Genomic DNA, 20,642 nt, shown 5'->3' on the forward strand with positions numbered 1-20,642 from the left:
TTAGACATGATGGTTAAGAGGACATGTCCTAGTGAAACTCCCCTAAGGACTGACTGATGGAGCAGAAATAACCCAGGTGAGACACAAGACAGCAAGTATCTGAGGAGCACAGCAGAGAATTAACAGTCTAGAACAAAAGAGATTAGGGGTGATTGTCCCAGTAATTGTGCTTAAGCTGATTTCAAAATTCCATAGTACTCTGCCTTCATTATTGGAAGTGTGTCTGGGCCATATTAATAATTTTATTTAATAACATTTTAAAACACCATTTATAAAATGTGGAATGAGTGACTATTCTAGTTAAAAGGGAAATGTGACCAGACTTGATTAACTGTGTGATCTCTGGGATTGCTACAGGAAACGGTCAGTAAATACAGAGAGTAAGTAGAGAGTAAAGGACAAGAAAGGAAGCTCGATGAGAAAAGAACGTATAAAAATGGAGGTGCTAAAATAATATCAGATTTAAAACAAAACTTTAAAACACTGGGCTCTACCAAAAATAGAGGAGGAAACTTGAGGAGCTGGAGAGGTGTCTCAACATGTGAAAACACATGCCTCTTGTTGAGGATCCCAGGTTCAGTTCCCATCACCAACATCAGGTGGTTCCCAACCTCTTGTATCTATAGTTCCACAGGCTCTGATGCCCTCTGCTGGACACCTGAGGCACATACATGCTTATGATGCATATTAAACTCATACTTAACAACCCATATTTGAAAGGGTAACTTTGAACACTCATCACAGAAAACCAGACAAATCCTACATTAATAACCTGGGTTTCTCCTTTAAGCATCTATAGAAGAGGAAAAGTAAACCCCGATAAACAGGTGAGGAAAACTGTGGAGAAAAAAGCAGAAGAATTTCAGTAAACAGTAATCAAGTGGTGGGAAGTATAAGTAAAAGGGGGCAAAAGGCATGTCCATCTAAGACAGTTAATAGAAAGTAGAAACTTCAGAAGACATAGACCACCCTTCATAGGAAGTGAAGGCATTGCTAGCATGTTTTACTGACATCAAAGGGGAAATGACGACTATTTTTAATAACTTTACACCTTCGAGCCCAACTAAATATGCTGAAGAGATTTCTCGAAAAACTCAGCTCACAAAAACTAAAGTAAATCAAAGAAAGTATAATTATATAATATTCAAGAATTGATTTTATTTAAGAAACTATTCCACCTAGTAATGTCAAGACTTCCCATGTAAATGCTATCAAATATTCTACACGGAATTAAATTACTCATAAACAAAATCTGCTAGAAAAATAAAGGCAAGAATATTTCTTAACTTACTGTATGAGAACAGCACAATGCATATATTAACCTCTGACAACACAAAAATAATAAATGACAGACTAATTAAACCTGTTCTGTGCTTTGATGGGCAGAATAGAATAAAAATGCAGAACTATCCAGAGATGTGTAAGGCAGGGGATGTATGATGCAGGTGCATTTCAAACCACCAGAAAGGTGGACTACTGAATGAATCATGTAGAAAAAATTTAGCTGGTTGAATATTTCCCTACTCAAGAAAATTTCAGACAAAATAACAACTTAGCCATGTTTAGAAGCTGAATTATGAACTCAAAACATGGAAACGTATATCATAATTCAATTCCATATCGTGCCTTCCTCAAAAAAGACAAATTTCCAAACCCTAACATAATGATAACTCTTACGCTTAAGAATCAGGGGCCTTAAAATAATGTTATAAAGCTGTAAGTGTTGTGATATACAAGGACAAAGTAAGTACAACGTACACAATAGAAGAGATACATTCTGACACACAAGCATCTCTTCAAACCAGAACAGACAAATATTTCTCTGATATAAATGGTCAGGTCATCTTACAGAAAAAGATTTTCCCTTCTCATTTTTGCAATGCAAATTAAATGACAAATGATTTCTTTAATCTAGCTGCCTGGCAAGGTAAGAAAGTTTCATGACATTCAATGAACTAAAGGCTATCCTCCTGTATCAATATTTATACCTCATTTGGTAGGCATTTGACTATCTCTGTGATTCAAGATTCACTAGACTTTAATCTATCAAATCCTACCCCTGGAACTCTAGGTTACAGATGTCTTTGCAAAGTTATGCAAAGTCCCACAGGCAAGAATATTTACAGGAGCACAGTTAGCAATGGCAAAGCTATATATCCATCATGAGAAGCTAACTAGGTAGGTTTAGACAGTAACACTCTGCAGTAGTAAAGACTGAGGCTGATCTTTAGCAGTAGAGAGTTTAAAGATGTATACACAGAGACTTTTTGGTATATCATGTCTGTAGACAACCTCTTCAAAAGTGGGAAATAAATTACTGGTGTCCATGTTAAAAAAAAGTTTGATACAAGATCTAAAGAAGAAATCAGTGGTCTTAAAAATAAATATTTTGTAATGTTTAAATATATCTCAAATGTATATTATTATTATTTTAAAACCTCCTGTTCTAAAAGTCAATAAACTAAATGAATTAGTTACTTTCTATACCCACGAAAAAAATCAAATTAAGGTCAACTTTTTGGTAGGGTAAGCTTTGGTGAAGAAAACTATATGCTTGTTCAAGGTGTTCTCAGATCTTGGAGCACTGAATGTGCCAAACCTAATACCAGGTATGCAATAAAAACCAGAAATGTTGCCTACCTTCTGTGAGTTCAGAGTTTATAAGAAGAGCTCACCTTCACCCATTGGAGAAGATGGCCAGCCTAAGGCTTATATCTGTTATATCTATAAGGGTTGGAGAATACATGTGCTTCCAAGATCAACACAACAACTTTCCCAGGTCAACACTCCTCCTCCATAGACCTCAGGTAGTCTCTTGTTAATGGTCTGAGCCTATTCACCTCCCTGGAGGAGTTTGAAAGAGCTACAGAGTTACTGGCTATATTGAGATCTGTCCATCTTGTTTTACAGAACAACATGAATCACCACCATATCATATGCCACCAACCCAGCCTTACTCTCCCTCTTGGAATACTATAACTATCTCCCTGTCGGGGTAACTCCTACCCAACAGCAAATACTAGCTCAAGTGCTTCTCCAAGGTCCAAGGAAACCTTCTCCAATTGTTTGCCATGTGACTTGAGAAGGAAACTTTCCTTTTATTCTAATTGCTCTCCCTCCCTAAATACATTTAGCTATTTACTTAGGTTCTTATTCTAGAGTACCGGTTTGCTTTAAGTCACATCTGCAGTGTTTAACATCAATTAGAAGCTAACTTAATACTTTGATGAGCTAAATGGAAAGATTTCCCTTCCTCTCTGTTTTCTTCTAGCCCATATTACTCAATTGACCATTGTTACCGGTTTCCCTGCCTGTGTCTGCCTTGCCTCACAGCTTCTTCAAGTCCGGAGCTTTATACTCACTTGTCCAGAGACATCCCTGGGAAAACAAACTTGCCCAGGCAGATGCGGCAGATGGCACTCAGGGGAACCTGTTGCGTCTGCACACAGCTGAGCATGATGAAGTCATATTTGCAGATCAAGAGGGTCTTGTCCGTGAGTAGCAGGATCTTCTCTTTCTCGTTGTTCCAGTGATCAATCCTGAAGGACCAAACACAGGGAAAAGGAAATTACTACATAGCCTCTTGAGTACAAATAACAGGGTTCTGTAAGACATCAGGCAGCACAGAGAAAAGGGGGCTAAGAAGTACCCTACTGACACCCTTTGTCAGTCTGCCCCAGGTATAGGAGATGAGGGAAGAAAAACAGAACAAGCAAACAAACAGGGAAACGAATGTCTTCTGAGCACAGAGTTGAAGATGCCTCCCATTAGATAAACTCATTGAGGAAAGCAAAGTCTGCATCATCTTGGCCTCAAGTCAGTTTGTGTTTCACACCCTCCCTGCTCTCCAGGAAACCCTCCTCCAATGATGCCTGCAACTCAGGCTGTACCGCAATGCCCTGTCCCTACCCAATAGCTTACAGTGATCTCCAGGAACCATTATCAGTTATGCGGTGATGAAACAGAGACTTAAGTGCAGACCGTCATGACCTAAGCCCACCTCACCACATCCATCTGGCAAATAGATAACCAAGAAAGTGAACAGCGGATGCTTGGTGAGTATAGACTGACTTGATTTGCTACTAAAGTGAGAGCTTTTCGGGGCGCATGTGAAACATTTCACTGTGAATAAGAATCCTGGAAGAAAACAGGAAGGAAATAACAACCGTGCCTTCTAAGTAAGAGAAAGTGATTTCTGCATATTCTCCATATTCTTCAGCTCCTGCCTGTCCATCTAATATATCTATCAGGATATAAGATGTTATGACTTATGGGCCTGGAACAATGGCATAGCAGTTAAGACCTCTGATTACTCTTCCAAAGGACCTGGGTTTGATTCCCAGAACCCACATGGTGGCTCACAACCATCTGTGGTTCCTGTTCTATGGGACATGACGCCTTCTTCTAGCTTCCGTGAGCATCAGAAATATACATTGTGCACATACATGCATGCTAGCCAAATATGCATGTATGTAAATATAAGTTAATTTTAAAAAGCCTTTCTGACTTATCAGAATTGTTTTAGTGTGTGCTTTTCACTAAAAGACTGAAACACTATTTTATTTATATCTCAGTTCTGACCACACATAATCAACAGAGTGATGGTTATGGGCACCACGTTCCCAACATTACCTGAGCAATAACCATGGGGGAGATCAGAAAATATAAACTGAATGGTGTTGCTCCCTTTACTCTGCTGCACGGTATCCTTTTAACTTAGGATCAAATCTAAGGCTTCTAAGACAAATGACAGACCTCTATACGGCCTGGACTTTTCCCATCATCCTTCAGTCAGTACAGAGAAAACTCAATGTCTCAGTCATGCTTCAAATGCATCAGTTTCTTAGGCTGTTTGATGAGCCTGGCCCTTTATTACGCTGTCTAGGAGCACCCTAACCCTTTCTCTTCCCATATATATCTACACAATTTAGTTCTCATTTTAAATGTATTACAAACATATTGCACATTTATTGTATTTTATTACATAATTACAATTACCTATAATATATTATAATTGCATAAATATATTTGACAGTGAAAGTATAAAATCCAACGTGAATCTCTACAGTTCTCATTCTAAAAGGCAACATTAATTATATGGAAGCTCATCAAATTGTAAAGTCTTTGGGTCTGGCATATTTTATTGCCTGAACTTTTTAATCTACGTGATTTCTAAGAAAGAATTATATACAAAATGTTTAGCAGTGGGTACCAAAAAGTCACTGGCCGGGCTTAATAATTACTGATTACAGAAGGTAACGTAATTCAAGTAAGTATGGGCTATCCACCGTATTTGTAAGAAAATGCATGGGGATGTGTGTATGTGTGTATGAATGAAATACAAACATGTCTGAGTAAATAAGTGGATGTCAAACTTGACTTTGGATCCTTTGTGGGAAATGACTACATGAGTGAAAAATGTGAATTTCTATCACTTAATAACCCTGTACGATTGGACTTTAAAACTTCCTTTGACTTAAGTAGCTTGTCTCTGAAATGGACACAAGACTTACCTCGTTATTCTGTGGGGAGGAACATGGGAAATAACTCCATTAGGGTTCTAAACCTAGCAGTGCTTAGGGGTGCTGTGGACACAAGTCACTAAGGGGCTTCGGATGACTGACTCCATATGCCACCTTCTTTGTAGTATTAGGATGGGAAAGAGGAAGTAACAAGTGCATCCATGGCAGAAGGAATGGGATAAACATGAAAGAGGAAGTTAGAGGTGATGGAAAATAGTAGGAGAAACCGAGGAGGAGCAGGCACGGAATCTGAGCCCATAGCACAATGGCCATGGTGTGTTCATAAGTATTCACTTTCCATGTGCCCACAATCCTCTGAAGGAGGTTATATGCACAATCATTCAGCTAGAAAATCAGGTCAGAGTCACAATATGGTGGAAAGAAAGAGCCTTGAACCCAAGAGGTCTCTCTGAAGTCTTGGTTCTGTGGTTTTCACCCAGGCTATACAAAAGCAACATTCAACTCCTTCTCTACTGAGAGATAGTTCTTGACAGCTAGCTTCACTTGTTCTGTCTCAGGAACATGGAGACTTCTGAGAAGTCTGGTCAGCTAGCTACAAAAACTTCGATAAATAGATTCTATCTACTTAGCTGCCTAATAAGCCAGACTTGCTTTTAGTCTGAGAAAAACAGAAAAAGAAATAGAGAAAAAAAAAAATTCAGCTTTTGGTTGAATGGTTTTACTGAAAATGTCAGCACTCCATAATGAGATTTATTTTAAAAGGTAAAGGATTCTGGGCAAAAGGAGAATTCTTTTTAGGAACACAGCATGCTCTACTGTGACACAGACTCTGCATAATTTATATGTGGGAGTGTCTCAATTCAAGTAAACACTCAGGCCTATAAATAGCTCAGGTCACCAGATCCAGCCCCAAGGTGGCGGTGTTTATTTGGACTTGAGTCATATCGTTACTTCTTAAGGAACTCATGTAAACACAGAACCACATAGTCCCAATACTAATACTCTTGAAGTTCAGATGGCAATAATAACAAACATAGAAAAAGGAATAACAACCACACAGAACTGCTGTTGCTTGGGGAGATTACTAAGGCCTAGGACCTCAATGTTCCCCTTGACTCCCCACAATAACCCTATAGACTGAATGCAATCACTCCTGTTTTAAAGATAAGCCATCGGAAATGGCACACTCGGTATGGTACACACATATACATAGGGCCCTGGAACCAATATTGAGGCATTCAAGTACGGTTTAGTTTCGGCTGTCTCCCTAGTGACACCTCCAACCTAAGGACCCTTATTATGCATGGAAGAGTGCTCAAACACCTCTCTAAGTAGATACATCCCCACATGCTACCACCAGAGCTGCGCTCTCTAGCAAACGTCTCCAAACGTATGTGATTCCCAGCCATGTCCTCTTGCACTGGACCTCCCCCTGGGCAAGAACTTGCAATCCACTTCTGCTGGCTTCAGTCATTGAAATTCTTCTTTGCATGTAACAATCCTAACATTTTCACTACAAACTGTATCTAAACCACCCCTTCTCTCCACCTCCACCATCACCATCCGTGACAGGTAGACTGATCTCCATGGATTGAACAATCGGCCACATACATTTCATATATACTTGGCTCTGGTGGCCATCCAGACCTGCTTTACATCCTCAACCTACTTCATCGAAAGCATTCCTGTCCTGAGTTCCAGTCCTGTCCTGTCATGTGCTTATTAATTGCTTGCCTGCCTGCCTGCCTGCTTGCTTGTAGAAAAATTTCCACTCATTCTGCTTAAAAAGCTTAAGTCGTTTCCTGTGGCTCTCATGACAAATGCCAGAACAGGCTGGCCTTAGACTTTTGAGAACACTCTCCCTTTTTCTCCTATGTTCTGGAGTTCCAAACACGTGCCACCATGCTTAGAAAGTGACACATTTTAGCCCTGCTCTGCGAGCTCAGCCTCTGTCAGCGTCATTGCAGGCCTTTACTGCATTCTTCGTCTCTGGTGCCACTGATGTTTTTCTGTGTGTTTGTTCGGGTTCTAGTTGGGTTTTGCACTGCGTCCTCTTTAAGAGTCTTTGTATGTGTTGTCCTTTTACAGGCTACGATTTTGGTTGCCTTTGTCTAGGTAATGCCTGCAGACTAGGTAAGCCACCCCTGCTCGCTACAGCATACCCTGGTCTCTGAGAACACGTCTAGTCTTTCTAATATGCACAGACAGAGCCCCACTCATTCCTTTTTCCCGGGTGGAATCTTATGGTTATTTTTATGATTATATAATTTATGTCTCACTCATCTTGTACAGTATGTTCATGCTGTTCATGCTGTCTGGGGATTCCGATCATGATTTTCAGCAAATCGAAATATCCCTCCCCCATAAAAATAGAACATTAAAAATATCAGTACATTTTGGGAGAATGCTCGAGCCATAATAATGAGAAAATAAGATGTAAAAGTGAAGTACTGTAGGCATCAAAACCTTCACATTCGTTATTATTCTGGAATGCTGCATTTTCAAAATGATTTTTCTTTTCATGTGTGGTTTTATTTACTAGAATTCAAATTATTTATTTTTTACATGTTTATATGTACAAATATATGTGTATATATATGTGTGTGTATGTGCATGTTTGTGTGTGGTTTTGTTTACTGGAACTCAATTTATTTATTTTTACATGTTTATAGGTACAAATATATGTGTATATATATATATATGTGTGTGTATGTTTAAGTGCATATATAGAGAAAATGGATGTGTATATGGAATTTTATAAACACACGCATACACACAAAGAGAGACAAATAGAGACAGAGAGAAACAGGGAAAGACAGAGAAAAGGGGCAGAAAAAGACAGAGGCAGAGAATATTCATGTATGTCTGCCATGGGCACATGTACATGTATGTTCTTGCATGTAGAGGTCAGAGGTCAAAATCAAGTATCCCCAGTTGCTTCTCCAATTTCTTTTTTGAGGCAGGGCCTCTCACTGAAAATGGAGCTCACGGATTGGCTGGAATGAATGGACAGAACACGGGGGGGATTGTTCCCTCTCTTCCCCCCGGTGTGGGATCTTTGGGTGCCACAATGCCCAGTTATATGGGTCCTGGGGATATGGACTTGGCGCATCATACATGCAGAGCACACACTTTAATGACAGTTCTTTCCCTAGCCACTAAAATGGTTACTTTTTTTTTTAACTTGGGTATTTCTTATTTACATTTCGATTGTTATTCCCTTTCCCGGTTTCCGGGCCAACATCCCCCTAACCCCTCCCCCTCCCCTTCTTTATGGGTGTTCCCCTCCCCACCCTCCCCCCATTACCACCCTCCCCCCAACAATCACGTTCACTGGGGGTTCAGTCTTAGCAGGACCCAGGGCTTCCCCTTCCACTGGTGCTCTTACTAGGATATTCATTGCTACCTATGAGGTCAGAGTCCAGGGTCAGTCCATGTATAGTCTTTAGGTAGTGGCTTAGTCCCTGGAAGCTCTGGTTGGTTGGCATTGTTGTTCATATGGGGTCTCGAGCCCCTTCAAGCTCTTCCAGTCCTTTCTCTGATTCCTTCAATGGGGGACCTGTTCTCAGTTCAGTGGTTTGCTGCTGGCATTCGCCTCTGTGTTTGCTGTATTCTGGCTGTGTCTCTCAGGAGAGATATACATTAAAATGGTTACTTTTAAACTTAGAAAATATTTGCATTTCTCTGATTGATAAGGTTGCCAAACAGTTTTTTAAAAATTATTTCTTAGCCATTTTCATTCCCATTGCAGGCTTTCCAGTCGGAGCTAGATCTGGTTCGTAACTGAGGTTGTTTGGTGTCTTGGAGTTTTAAGATCTTTGTGTACTCCGGCTGTTAACCCGTACTGGATGCACAGCTGACAAGGCTTCCTCCCGCCCTGTGGACTTCTTTACTTAGTTGATTGTTCCCTTGGCAGAGAAAAAGCTGTTTGCTCTAGGATTTCCTATTTGTGAAATTTGGGGAGTGATTCCTGAGCCCAGGAGGTCCTGGCTTAAGATTTCATCTCATGCTCGCTAGAGAGGCTAAGATGAGGGGAGACCTGATAAGGGAGTTCAAGCTGGTGCAGCCACTATAGAGATTGATGTGAAGAATTTTCAAAAAACTAAAAGCAGACGCATCATAGGATCCAGCTATACCACTCCTGGCATATACCCAAAGAACTCCATATCCTATCCCACAGACACTCGCTCAGCCTGCTCATTGAGCTGCGTTCCCAATAGCGAGGAAACAGAAGCAGCCTAGATGTCGGTCAGCTAATGCACAGCTAATGAAAATGTGGTACATATGTACCATGGAGTTCTATTTACCTATCAGGAAATTAAAATTTCCGGTAAGCCGATGAAATTCCAAACCATTATACAGAGTGAGATAACCCAAACCCAGGAAGACGAACACTGCATAGTCTCTCTTATCTATGAATCCTGGCTCTGGATCTTTGGGTTTGAGCATATAACCTGGACCAACAACAGAAGCCAGGAAAGGAAAACCGGATCACTGTGGGTGAGGAACTCTAGGGAAAGGGATAGAAGGACTGGGTACTATGAATGGGGAGTGGAAAAACTGGAGGAGGTCTTAACTGGAGAGGAGGGAGGGAGGGAGGGAGGCTAACACAGAAAAGGGGGGAGGGAGGAGGGAGGGCAGCTAACATAGAGGAGGGAGGGAGACTAACATGAGCATAGAGAAGGGGGAGGGAGGGAGGCTAATGTGGAGGATGGAAATGGGAAGGGAGGAGGGAAGGAGGCTAACACGGAGACTGGAGAGGGGGGAGGGAGGAGGGAAGCTAACACAGAGGGTAGAGAGGAGGAAGAGAGGCTAACAAGTCTAACACAGAGGAAGGGAAAGGGAGGGGTTGATGGGTGATATTGAGGACCAGGGTGACTGTCTCATAATAATGTCTTCTGGACATGACAGATATGCTGTTCCCATGAAATCTCAACAGTACACCTCTGTCAGAAGACCTTCACGGACCTCACGAGGCGAGAGACCAATAGGCTGGGATGATGAGCCACAGACTGGATGCTGAAGGAGGCAGAAGCTGTTCATTGTCCCCAGGGAGGAGATCCCAATCCTAAGTAGTGAGCTTTGAGCCCGTGCACAGAAGGACAGCAATAAGAGGATTCCGCCATCCCCGCTCCTTTGTACACACACATCTGAATAGCTCATTAATTTGAAAGGGAAGGATTGGAGGAACATGTAAGGAGTTGGAGGGGGCTGGGCATGATGTAAATATGGTGTGCTCATTTAAAAAGAATTCTCAAACAACTTTCAAATAAAATAAAAACTAAGAAAATTGAATTAAGGGGCTGGAGAGGTGGCTCAGTAATTAAGAACACTAGTTACTCTTCCAGGGGACCAAGATTCAAACCCCAGTAACCATACGGCAGCTCCCACCTGTCGTAAACTTCAGTTTCAGGTGATCTGACATCCTCACATAGACATACATGCAGGCAAAATGCCAATGCATATAAATTAATAGTCAACAAATCACTTAAAATGTTGAATTCAAAGACAGGAAATACAAACTCTCCTTCAAGTTCCCATTTTAAAAGCTACCTGTTGCAGGGACCCTCACCCCCAAGTGGATGTCGTTTCTTCAACATGTCTTCAGTACCTCTCCTATGGCCCTAGTCACAGTTGTCTCTCTATGACAGTTTATTTATATGCTGATCCAACCAATTGCTCACCTCGGATACTGAGCGGTCTTTTATCTAGTGCAGAATCTGTACCTCATTTATTCCTGGGTCTCTGTTCTGTACCCAGCAAGGTCTCAGAAAACACGAAGGAAAGACCAGAAGGAGACACATGACCTATCTCCCTCTGTGGCACACGAACCTCCCTGGCATCACTTCCTGTTTGCCAGTGTTCCTCAGCACCAGCATTCCCTTCATCTCTGGCAGGTTGAGAAGAGACTCTGTGACTAGGTTAAGAGAGCATGTGAGAGCTCCAGCGTGAGCTTCCTGAAATGACGAGATTCACCAGCAGAGGGCAACAGCGAACTAGCAATGACAGGCCATACTACTCCCGCAAGTTAGGCCAGTATTCCAGTGACTCGGGTCATCCCAGGTGCCCCTCCTGCAGCCCAGACCTGTGCCCAGTGATACTTCTGTGGCTGAGTTGTTCTTTTGAGACTAGAAAATCAATTTGTTGTTTGTAAATGATCTTCTAAAGAAGATTTTCTTCTAATGTTGTCTCTCTTTGTGTATGTGGATGTGTGTCTGTGTGTGTCTCTGTGTGTCTGTGTGTGTCTCTGTGTGTGTCTCTGTGTATCTAGCTCCCTGTGTGTTCATCTCTGTGGGGGGTGGGTGTGTGTAAAGAGAAAGAGAGGGGGCATACCTATAACTTAATACAGACATTTTTCTATTTTTCCTGATGCTTAATAAAGCTACTTTCTGTGATCTACAAGTCAAATTAAATATGCTGCTCAAGCCCTTGAAGAGCAGAGGAAGACAGCAGCCTGGCTAGCCCAAAGTCAGCAACGCAGGGAGAAAACACTGAACCATTCATTCCTCACTCATTCCTTGAGCACCCACAAGGTTCTAGAGCCCAAAGAGCATCCAATTTTGGGTTTGGTCTTCAAACACAAACAGATGAAAACTACATGGCATTGGAGCAAAGCATCTGCACCCCGAGTTAAGTGGAGTCTTGCGAAATGTTTAACTAAATCACCCGCATACGTTTCTTTCAGTCACTTGGTTAGCTTTTCTCTAAGGCACTCCAGTTTGTTTAAAATGGGAGACCCTCAAAAGAAACATGGTTTCTAATAAAAATCCAATACCTTAAACTTTCCCTATAACCAGGTCTCCAAACCTAACTGCTTATGATTCCCTTGTGTTTCCTCACCACCCTGAGCCATTGCACACTGGACTCTGTGTCCCTCCTTAGGGATCCTGAGAAGGTCTTATTGCCCTGACACACACTGCTCTGTGTTTTGAGAAGGAACACATACAACGAAGAACAGCACGGTGCCCAGTGGTATGATGTGACTGGAAGAAGGTACCTCAGAGCCACAGGGGTAAACTGTGGTCTTATGGTTCCCTACCCACTGCCCACAGGGCTGAGGAAAAGAAGTGTCTGGCACCTCTTCCATGCCCTGGCAGAAGGTTCTCTTAAAGCATGCCATTTCTACAGTCTGGGAAAGATCTGAGTGCTGGGAAGGCACAAGCTGAAAAATCTGGATGACATTTTCTAAGGTGAAAAAGAGAAAAACTCAGGCGAATTTATTTCTTGAGTAGATTTTTTTTTAAACGTGCACCTAATATTGGGCAGGTGAAGCATGCCCACAACGAGCAGGTAGGAAGGGAAAGGAACACAGCTCAGTTGATAAACTGCTCCCTTTGGAGGCACAAGGACCTAAGTTCAAGTCTCAAAACCCATATAAAAATGCTTTCCATGGTGACATGTTCTTGTAATCCCAGCACTGGCATAAAGTCAGGCAGATCTGTGGGGCTCTGATAGTCCACTGGACAGACAGTATATCCCACAGTCAGAGTTCTAAGCCAAAGAGAGTCCCTGTCTCAAAAAAAAAAATCAATGAAGATGGATGGCACCTGAGGGTCAAGTCTAGTTGACAGTCCACACACACACACACACACACACCTTCACCAGACAACATTCACACATAAAGATAAGTAAACTGAGTCACAATAAACTGGTGTTGCTTGCTCAAATCAACCCTTATGTCAAAGCCTTGAACCCAGGGTAATGGCATTAGGAGGTGGAATCATGAGAGGTGGTGTACTAACTGGTTTTGTGTGTGTTAACTTGACACAAGCTGGAGTTATCATGGAAAAAGGAGCCTCCCTTGAGGAAATGCCTCCACGAGATCCAGCTGTAAAGCATTTTCTCAATTAGTGATCAAGGGTAGGAGGGCCCATTGTGGGTGGTGCCATCTCTGGGCTGGTGGTCTTGGGTTCTATAAGAGAGCAAGCTGAGCAAGTCAGAGGAAGCATGTCAGTAAGTGACATCCCTCCATGGCCTCTGCATCAGCTCCTGCCTCCTGACTTCTTGAGTTCCCTTCCTGACTTCCTTTGGTGATGAACAGCAATGTGGAAGTGTAAGCTGAATAAACCCTTTCCTCCCCAACTTGCTTCTTGGTCATGTTTGTGCAGGAATAAAAACCCTAATGAAGACAGGTGGTTAGTTTTAGATGAGGTCTTAAGAGAAAAGCTTCTTCAGTACAATGCATACCCTCATGAAGAAAAAACACTGGATCCCTTTTTCAGCTCAAGCACATAACTAGAAGCAACTTCCGATGACCAGAAACAAGGCCCTTAATGAGAAGCAACTCAGCTTTCAGGATCTTAAGAGTTTGAGCCTCTGGAGCAAAGGGGAAAACTGTCTGCTGACTCACCCATGCAATATATAGTGCTCCATTATGGCAAATTAGCAAGACAGGAAACTAACTTGTGAGTAACATAACCAGCATTCATCCAAGATGTTTTCAACATATTCTTAAGCTTGCCACATTACGATGTCACTATCCATGGGTAAAGATATTAAATCTCTCCCTTTAGTCAGTAACGGTTACTGAGTGTCTGTGTAGATAGATCTATGTATAGATGCTCCTCTGTATTGGACTAAGAAGGCCTTTACCATGTTCCCTGTTCTCTATAAAGTGTATACTCTAATGTGAGGAAGATATAAGAAAACTAAGTGTTATGTAGAGTTATAAATGAAATGCAGATTTACCCAGTAAACAGTTAACATTTACTTGATGTTCCTTTTTAATAAGTTTTTCTCTGTGTGTATCATGTGGACTGCATCCTTTAGACTTTTGACAGGTCTGTGAGGAAGGTCACAATACCATCGCCATCACCATCACAGATGAGGAACCACAGCATCAAGAGCTGAAGTACCCTGCCCAGAGTCACATAGTGAAGCATTGTGGATTTGGACTCAATTTACCTCAAGAAGCAGTGCTATATTTACTATATTTATTTATTTATTTACTTACTTACTTACTTATTATTGTGTGTGCGAACAAGATACTGATAGCACGGCACATGCTATGTCAGTGGACAATTTATAGGCTTCATTTTTGTCTCCCCCAGTGTGGGGTTCAAAGATCAAATTTAGCTTGAAAGCTGTAGCGATGCTTAACCTTACCTGCTGAGCCTTCTTACCCATCCCAGCCAATGCTCCCAGTTAACCACTCTGCTGAAGAAAGCCACCTAAAATCACCTGCAAAGGCAAGGCTTTCATGTGACTTGTGTTTGAGGGATGTCTTGAGAGATGATCCAGAGACATAGCTAGATACACATTTATTAAATTTAGAGAGAAAGAATTTTGTGACTCCCCCCCCAAGACAGAACTTGTTACAGGATGGCCGGCAAAACGAGATATGTTACCTATGAGAGTATCAAAATCATGGAGGTGGAATCACTCAGAGATGTGGGCTGGAATTCATAAAGTCTGATTCAGGAGCAACACGATGAAGCCCAGGCATCCACTACCTTTAAAATATGAAGCTACGTGTTGGAGGAGGATTTGTGGTGTGGTGATGAACCTAATATTTCCCGGACCCATTTAAGGAACTGGAGTTGTATCTAAAAACATTCAGCCCTCCTGGTAGGAAGGAGGGTTCTTTGAACTGAGGCCTGAAAGGTTTTGTGGATGGCATGGAAAGATTTGTGCATTTACGTAACCTTTTATGTTGGAATACATCTGAAAATTTCCAAGTATTTCTTGTCCAACCCAGAGAACTAGTCCCTAACTGTCCTAGGCTAGGGAAACCAAGATGAAAGAATGCTATTGCTTTATGTCACAGACCCGGCCTAGTCTGGGACAGAGAAACCAGCTTCTAAATCCCTTTCTTCTCTCATGCCCCTCCATGGAAGACCATCTCCATGCATGCAGAAACTTTATCAAGATTCTTAGGAGCTCAAATTGTAGCAAGAAATCAATCTTTATCTTTGGCTCTTCTTCAAATGCTAGATTCCTGAGGGGGAGCCATCTCTCTGTCACTCAGGCCATGAGTGAGAGATGCAGTTCTGCCCTGTGCCAGCTGCTGAGATCATACCAAAGTTACTCTTGCTTTCTGAGACTCACCCTCCATGTCTGCAAATGAAGATGACACCGTCGTATAACCCAAGAGCCGTATAGGGACGTTTGTTGTGAGGCTAAGGCATGCTCCATGCCCAGAACATAACGAAACACAAAGCGTATGTGAATGACTTCATCATAATTGGCTACTAATACAATCACGATGCAGGAGACAATTTCCAAATCCCTTGAAAATTGTTGAAATACATATTGAATTCACAAACCAATTAGTGAGTGATTAGGTCAAATTCACTTGAAGAGACTATCTCAAGTCTATCAATCTTTTCCAGATATCCAAATGCCTATTTTCAACTTTCTAAAAGTGCTAAGAAAATATTTATTAATTCCATACATGTAAGGCAAACTTCTGTTTGTCCATTTGTCTAGCATGGCTGTTTTTATTTCCATTATATTAGATGTCCCATTCAACTTCTAACTCAAATACAAGCCATATGTGAAGTCCCCACTAAAGGTGGCCAGTGTGGGCTACTCTGAAAGATAAGGAGTTCCACAGACAAAACACAGTAAGAGGATCAATGGAAGCAATTGTGCTCCACCCTTTTAGCTAGACGGAGCAGACCAGCCAACAGCAGACTCCTGTATGAACACAGCTCAGAAGTCACAAGGCAGCAGGCAGTTCAGGATTGTGGCTCAAAAGAGGATTTGAATTTTACCAATTTGCAGTCGAACTTCCTCCATGTAATAAAGATTCTCTTTGAAGGAGCAATACCAGTGCACTAGGTCAGAAGTAACTGTTATCCTTACGCATCACCAGATAAATATGGGCTTTAGAATGGTGCTGAGGAACCAAGTACACACTTATGCTTCTTGCATTCACATTCCAGGACATGGATGGATGCATGAGGGTGCGGAGTTCTGGCAAAGGAGATTGATGAGGCGCTTGGGCAAAAACACCCATATACATAAAATAAAAAGCACATTTTAAAGCAGCATCTGAGGAATGTCTGCGGGAATCGCACTCAATGGAGAAAGTCTGCAGAGTCCCTGAGATGTATTTCAGAAAGAGTCATACAGGACACAGGGAACGGGGAGGGAATTTAAGCAAGGACCAATCACAGCCACATACAGAAGTGATCACGATTTCTTTGAAACTTGCCGCTTTTCACACCACATGCCTATAACGTGGCATGGACCTTGCATGAAGTGACCAAGGCAACAGCATGTTCAGCAGTTCAGCTAGTCCAGCCAGTATGTAGTCCATTGAGCTTTCCTTTTATGTTTCCTGTACCGTGAGACTATTTTTCTCTCCCCACAATGCTACCACCAAGAAGACAGCATTTTAATAGCTACGCGAAAGAAAGGGATCTGGAAACACCCTTCTCTTTACTTCCCCCACAAAATTAATGAATAGATGTTAAATCACTCAAGTCGTCTACAGCACACCAAGAGCCTGTAAGAGGTCCAACCCCTGGATCCTCTCCTCCCCTGAATTCTCCTTAAGGAATTCATTTGAGCAGAAGCCAAGAACTCGACCCCATGGTGAGGAGCTAGAAGGAGGATAGAACAGAAGCACAGAACAGAACAACTGCATACATCTCTCATCCTCCAGTGGTTTCTATTTATTGAAAAGCAAAAAAAAAAAAAATCTGTTCGATGTGGTCTATTAATTATGCCTTTCTGGGTACAGAAAGTACAGTCCAAACCAGTCAAACCCAGGAGGAGGGTAGATGCTATAAAAATACATGGGGAATCCCACTGAAATCCAAGAGCAGGAACCAAGCACAGATAGGTTCCATGGGACCCAGAAATTCACAAGGAGCTAACGATAGCAGATCTACTCTTTAGAAAGTAGTGTCTATCAAAACTTCTGTGCCTCTTTTACACAGGCCTGTCTCCTTTTTACTGCAATGGTCCTAGTGTTTGTGGTCACTTTTAATTTTTCTGTAGTTCTGCCTTGCCTCAAAGTCATCTGTTACTTCCTTTGCAGATCTGAATCTCTCCCCTTCAAATCCTCAAGAGAGAGAATTCTGTTCCACACAGATTAGTTCACTCATGTGAAGTGTCTCTGGTTTTCAGGCAGGGATTAGCCCCTGAGTCTAACCAGATGTTCCACAATGAAAAGCTTTGGACTTGAAGGACCAAATTGGAGAGACCCTACACATTTTTCTGCTTCTTTGTGAATTTAAGGCAAAGTATCAACTTTAATAATTTTAAAAATCCTAGTGTACAGGATGTGGTGGTGAATGCCTTTAATCTTAGCACTCCGGAGGCAGAGGCAGACGACTGTGAGTTCTAGGCCAGCCCGGTCTCCAAAGAGAGTTCTAGGAAAGCCAGGGCTACACAATTTTTTTGTTTGTTTAAAAAACAATAAACAAAGATCAAATCCTCATTCATTCTAATAGGGTCTAGGAAGTTCCTTCCCTTTGAAGTCACAATAGGCATGTAGTTGGTGTTTCTGCTTGCCTGTCTATTACATTTTGGTACCTGGCTTACTGCCAATTGTTGTTTTGTTATTGCTCCCTCCTTTCTCCCTCTACATGCAGAGGGGGAGGGTCACAAACCCAAGAGAAAACAGGGTTTCCCAATACAAAAGAAGAGTAGAAACGTGGAAAACAAATAGAAAAGACACTGTCTACCCCAACAGACCTTCACATCACAGTAAGAAAAGGCCAGAAGTTTGAGAAAAGGCAGTGACTTCTGCAAAAGCATATGCCTTCTCAGTAACTGAACCCAAGGTACTGACAGGGCTAAGTGCCAGAGAAGGAATTCGGAAGTCCAATATTTATAATTATCAGTAACATTAAGAGTATTCAATTAGATAAATACAATAAGAAAAACAATTCAGAACCTGGGAAAGAGAATGTGCAAAATGGATAAGAAACTCTGTGAAGAGGAACTGGACCCCTCAGTTCTGGATTACATGCATGTTATCTACGTAATTTATGTAATTATCTTTATTCTTCAAGAATGTATACATGTATACAGTAAAAGACAGTCATATGTACTCTCCTTTTCTCCAGGTCAGCTTCCTCTGGATCACACACACACACACACACACACACACACACGTGCACACACACACACATGCACACACACATACATACACACACATGCACATGCACACACATGCACACATACACATATACACACACGCACATGCACACACTCACACACACATGCATGCACACACACATGCGCGTGCATGTGGACATGTGCACTGAAAGCAACTGAACTATTCTGGTTTCTTTTTTAATTTGAAAATGTTGTAAATAAGTAAGTTACATATAAAGAGAATAGCGAAAATCAACATCAAAACACAATAGGAGAAAGGATATTATTAATAAAAGACGACACTAAGCAAGCCTAACATTCAGACAGCACGAACAAACAAAATAGCTCAGCGGTAGTGGCACAGCTTTTAATCCCAGCACCTGGGAGGCAGAGGCAGGTGGAGCTCTGTGAGTTCCAGGCCAGCCTGGTCACTACAGAGTGAGTTCTAAAACATCCATGTCTTGAAAATATCAGACCAAACAAAGCAAAACAAAAAACCGAATAACTAAGCATGATAACTGTCACCACTGTAAAAGTGGTAGGACCTGGGAGAACGAAGCTGATAAATGAGGCAGACCAAAGCCCCATGCAACTGTCACCTTTCTTCAGAGCCTCAGTGTATACTCTGAGGGTTAAGAAAGGTCACATAAGTAAAGTTCTCATGAGTTCAAACTGTATACACTCACAAGGACAAGCTGCATGCTCTTCCAAAGGGGCATAGAAAGGGTAATCATTAAGCGAGTAACAGTAGCAAACAGTAAGGAGCACTTGAAGAAATGTCTCTCTGATTCACTACACCTGAGAGAAGCGTGAAAACCCATTAAAAATTCCTAGGATTAAGTAAAAAAGAAAACAAAATTTGCCAGAATCTTTTGATACAGGCAAGGTATTTCTAAGAGGGAACTCTGTCTGTGTTTACATTTTTTTAAAAATCAGAAAATATTCTAATGACATGCTTCCAGGTCTCCGATAACAAAAACAAGACAAAATCTGAACCTTTGGTGGACGAGAATACATAATAAAGATCAGAGTGGAAATTAAGGAAATAGAGATTGAAACAACAGTTCAAAGAATCAAGAAAACCCAATTTGTTCTTCAAAAAGATAAAAGATACTGATATCTGAGAGTAGTAGCCCACACCTTTGATCCTAGCACTCTGGAAGCAGAGTCAGGCAGATCACTGAGTTCAAGACCGCCTGGTCTGTAGAGCAGGCTGCGGTCTGCCATAGTTACCTACACAGACACTCTCAAAAGACAAACTAAAATCAAAAAGAAACTGACAAATTGATAGATTCAGAGGAGATAACTAATTTAACATAATGGATATAAACAACTTAAGATCTCTATGCCCAGCAATGAGACTAAATCAGTAATAAAAACAGAAATAAAGAGGCTCCCAGGACAGAAAACTCTAAACTCAGGTGAATTCACTGCTGATTTCTGTCAGACCTTTAAATAATGCCAGTGTTTCTCAAACTCCTCCATGAAACAGAAAGGGACAGAAAACTAGCAGACTCTATGAAGCTCTATGAAGCCAAAAATTCTTATACCAAAGAAAGAATAATACTAAACACCATTTTCCCTGATGTACATAGATATAAAACTTATCAATAAAAGTAATTCCAGGCCAAATTAAACATGTTGAGAAGACTATAGAATATAACCAGATTAGCTTGTTTCAGAATGTAAGAGTGATTGAGCATACACCAATCAATGTAATCCACAGACTCAGAGGCAGAAATCACATGATCATCTCAATAAATGAACAGAAGGCCTTTGACAAAGCTTGGCATCACCTGGCTAATTTCCACTGGCACTTACAGCATGCAAGTCATGTGGGTACGCACTCTACGTCTTGTTCGTGTGATTATCCTATAACACTGGATAATTTTCACTTCTCTACTGCTAGCTGTGGGCATCCTCAGCACTGATTTAGACATGGTGATCTTGTGTCTTGAAACTTGGCTAAGTCTTCATTAGTTGTCAGTTTTCTCCTTCGTAGTTCTTGAAATTATCCACATAGACAGTCATATCATATGCAGAGAAGGATTTCTAGATGAGGTTATGAGGGTCCAAGGTGGTATGGGTCCAAAGTGGTATGGCCAC

At 41.5% G+C, this 20,642-nt stretch overlaps 1 protein-coding gene across 1 annotated transcript in view; it reads right to left on the reverse strand.

Moving 5' to 3' along the window:
• The window catches only part of Tprg1 (tumor protein p63 regulated 1), a 127,510-nt gene that overhangs the window by 58,248 nt on the left and 48,620 nt on the right, over nucleotides 1–20,642 (reverse strand). The window contains 1 exon segment of the mRNA NM_001108320.1: nucleotides 3,363–3,539. Within this exon segment, the coding sequence (NP_001101790.1) occupies nucleotides 3,363–3,539 (177 nt within the window).

This window comes from Rattus norvegicus, chromosome 11 (assembly GCF_021556685.1).
Source record: "Rattus norvegicus strain SHRSP/BbbUtx chromosome 11, alternate assembly SHRSP_T2T, whole genome shotgun sequence".
Classification (NCBI taxonomy): Eukaryota; Metazoa; Chordata; class Mammalia; order Rodentia; family Muridae; genus Rattus; species Rattus norvegicus.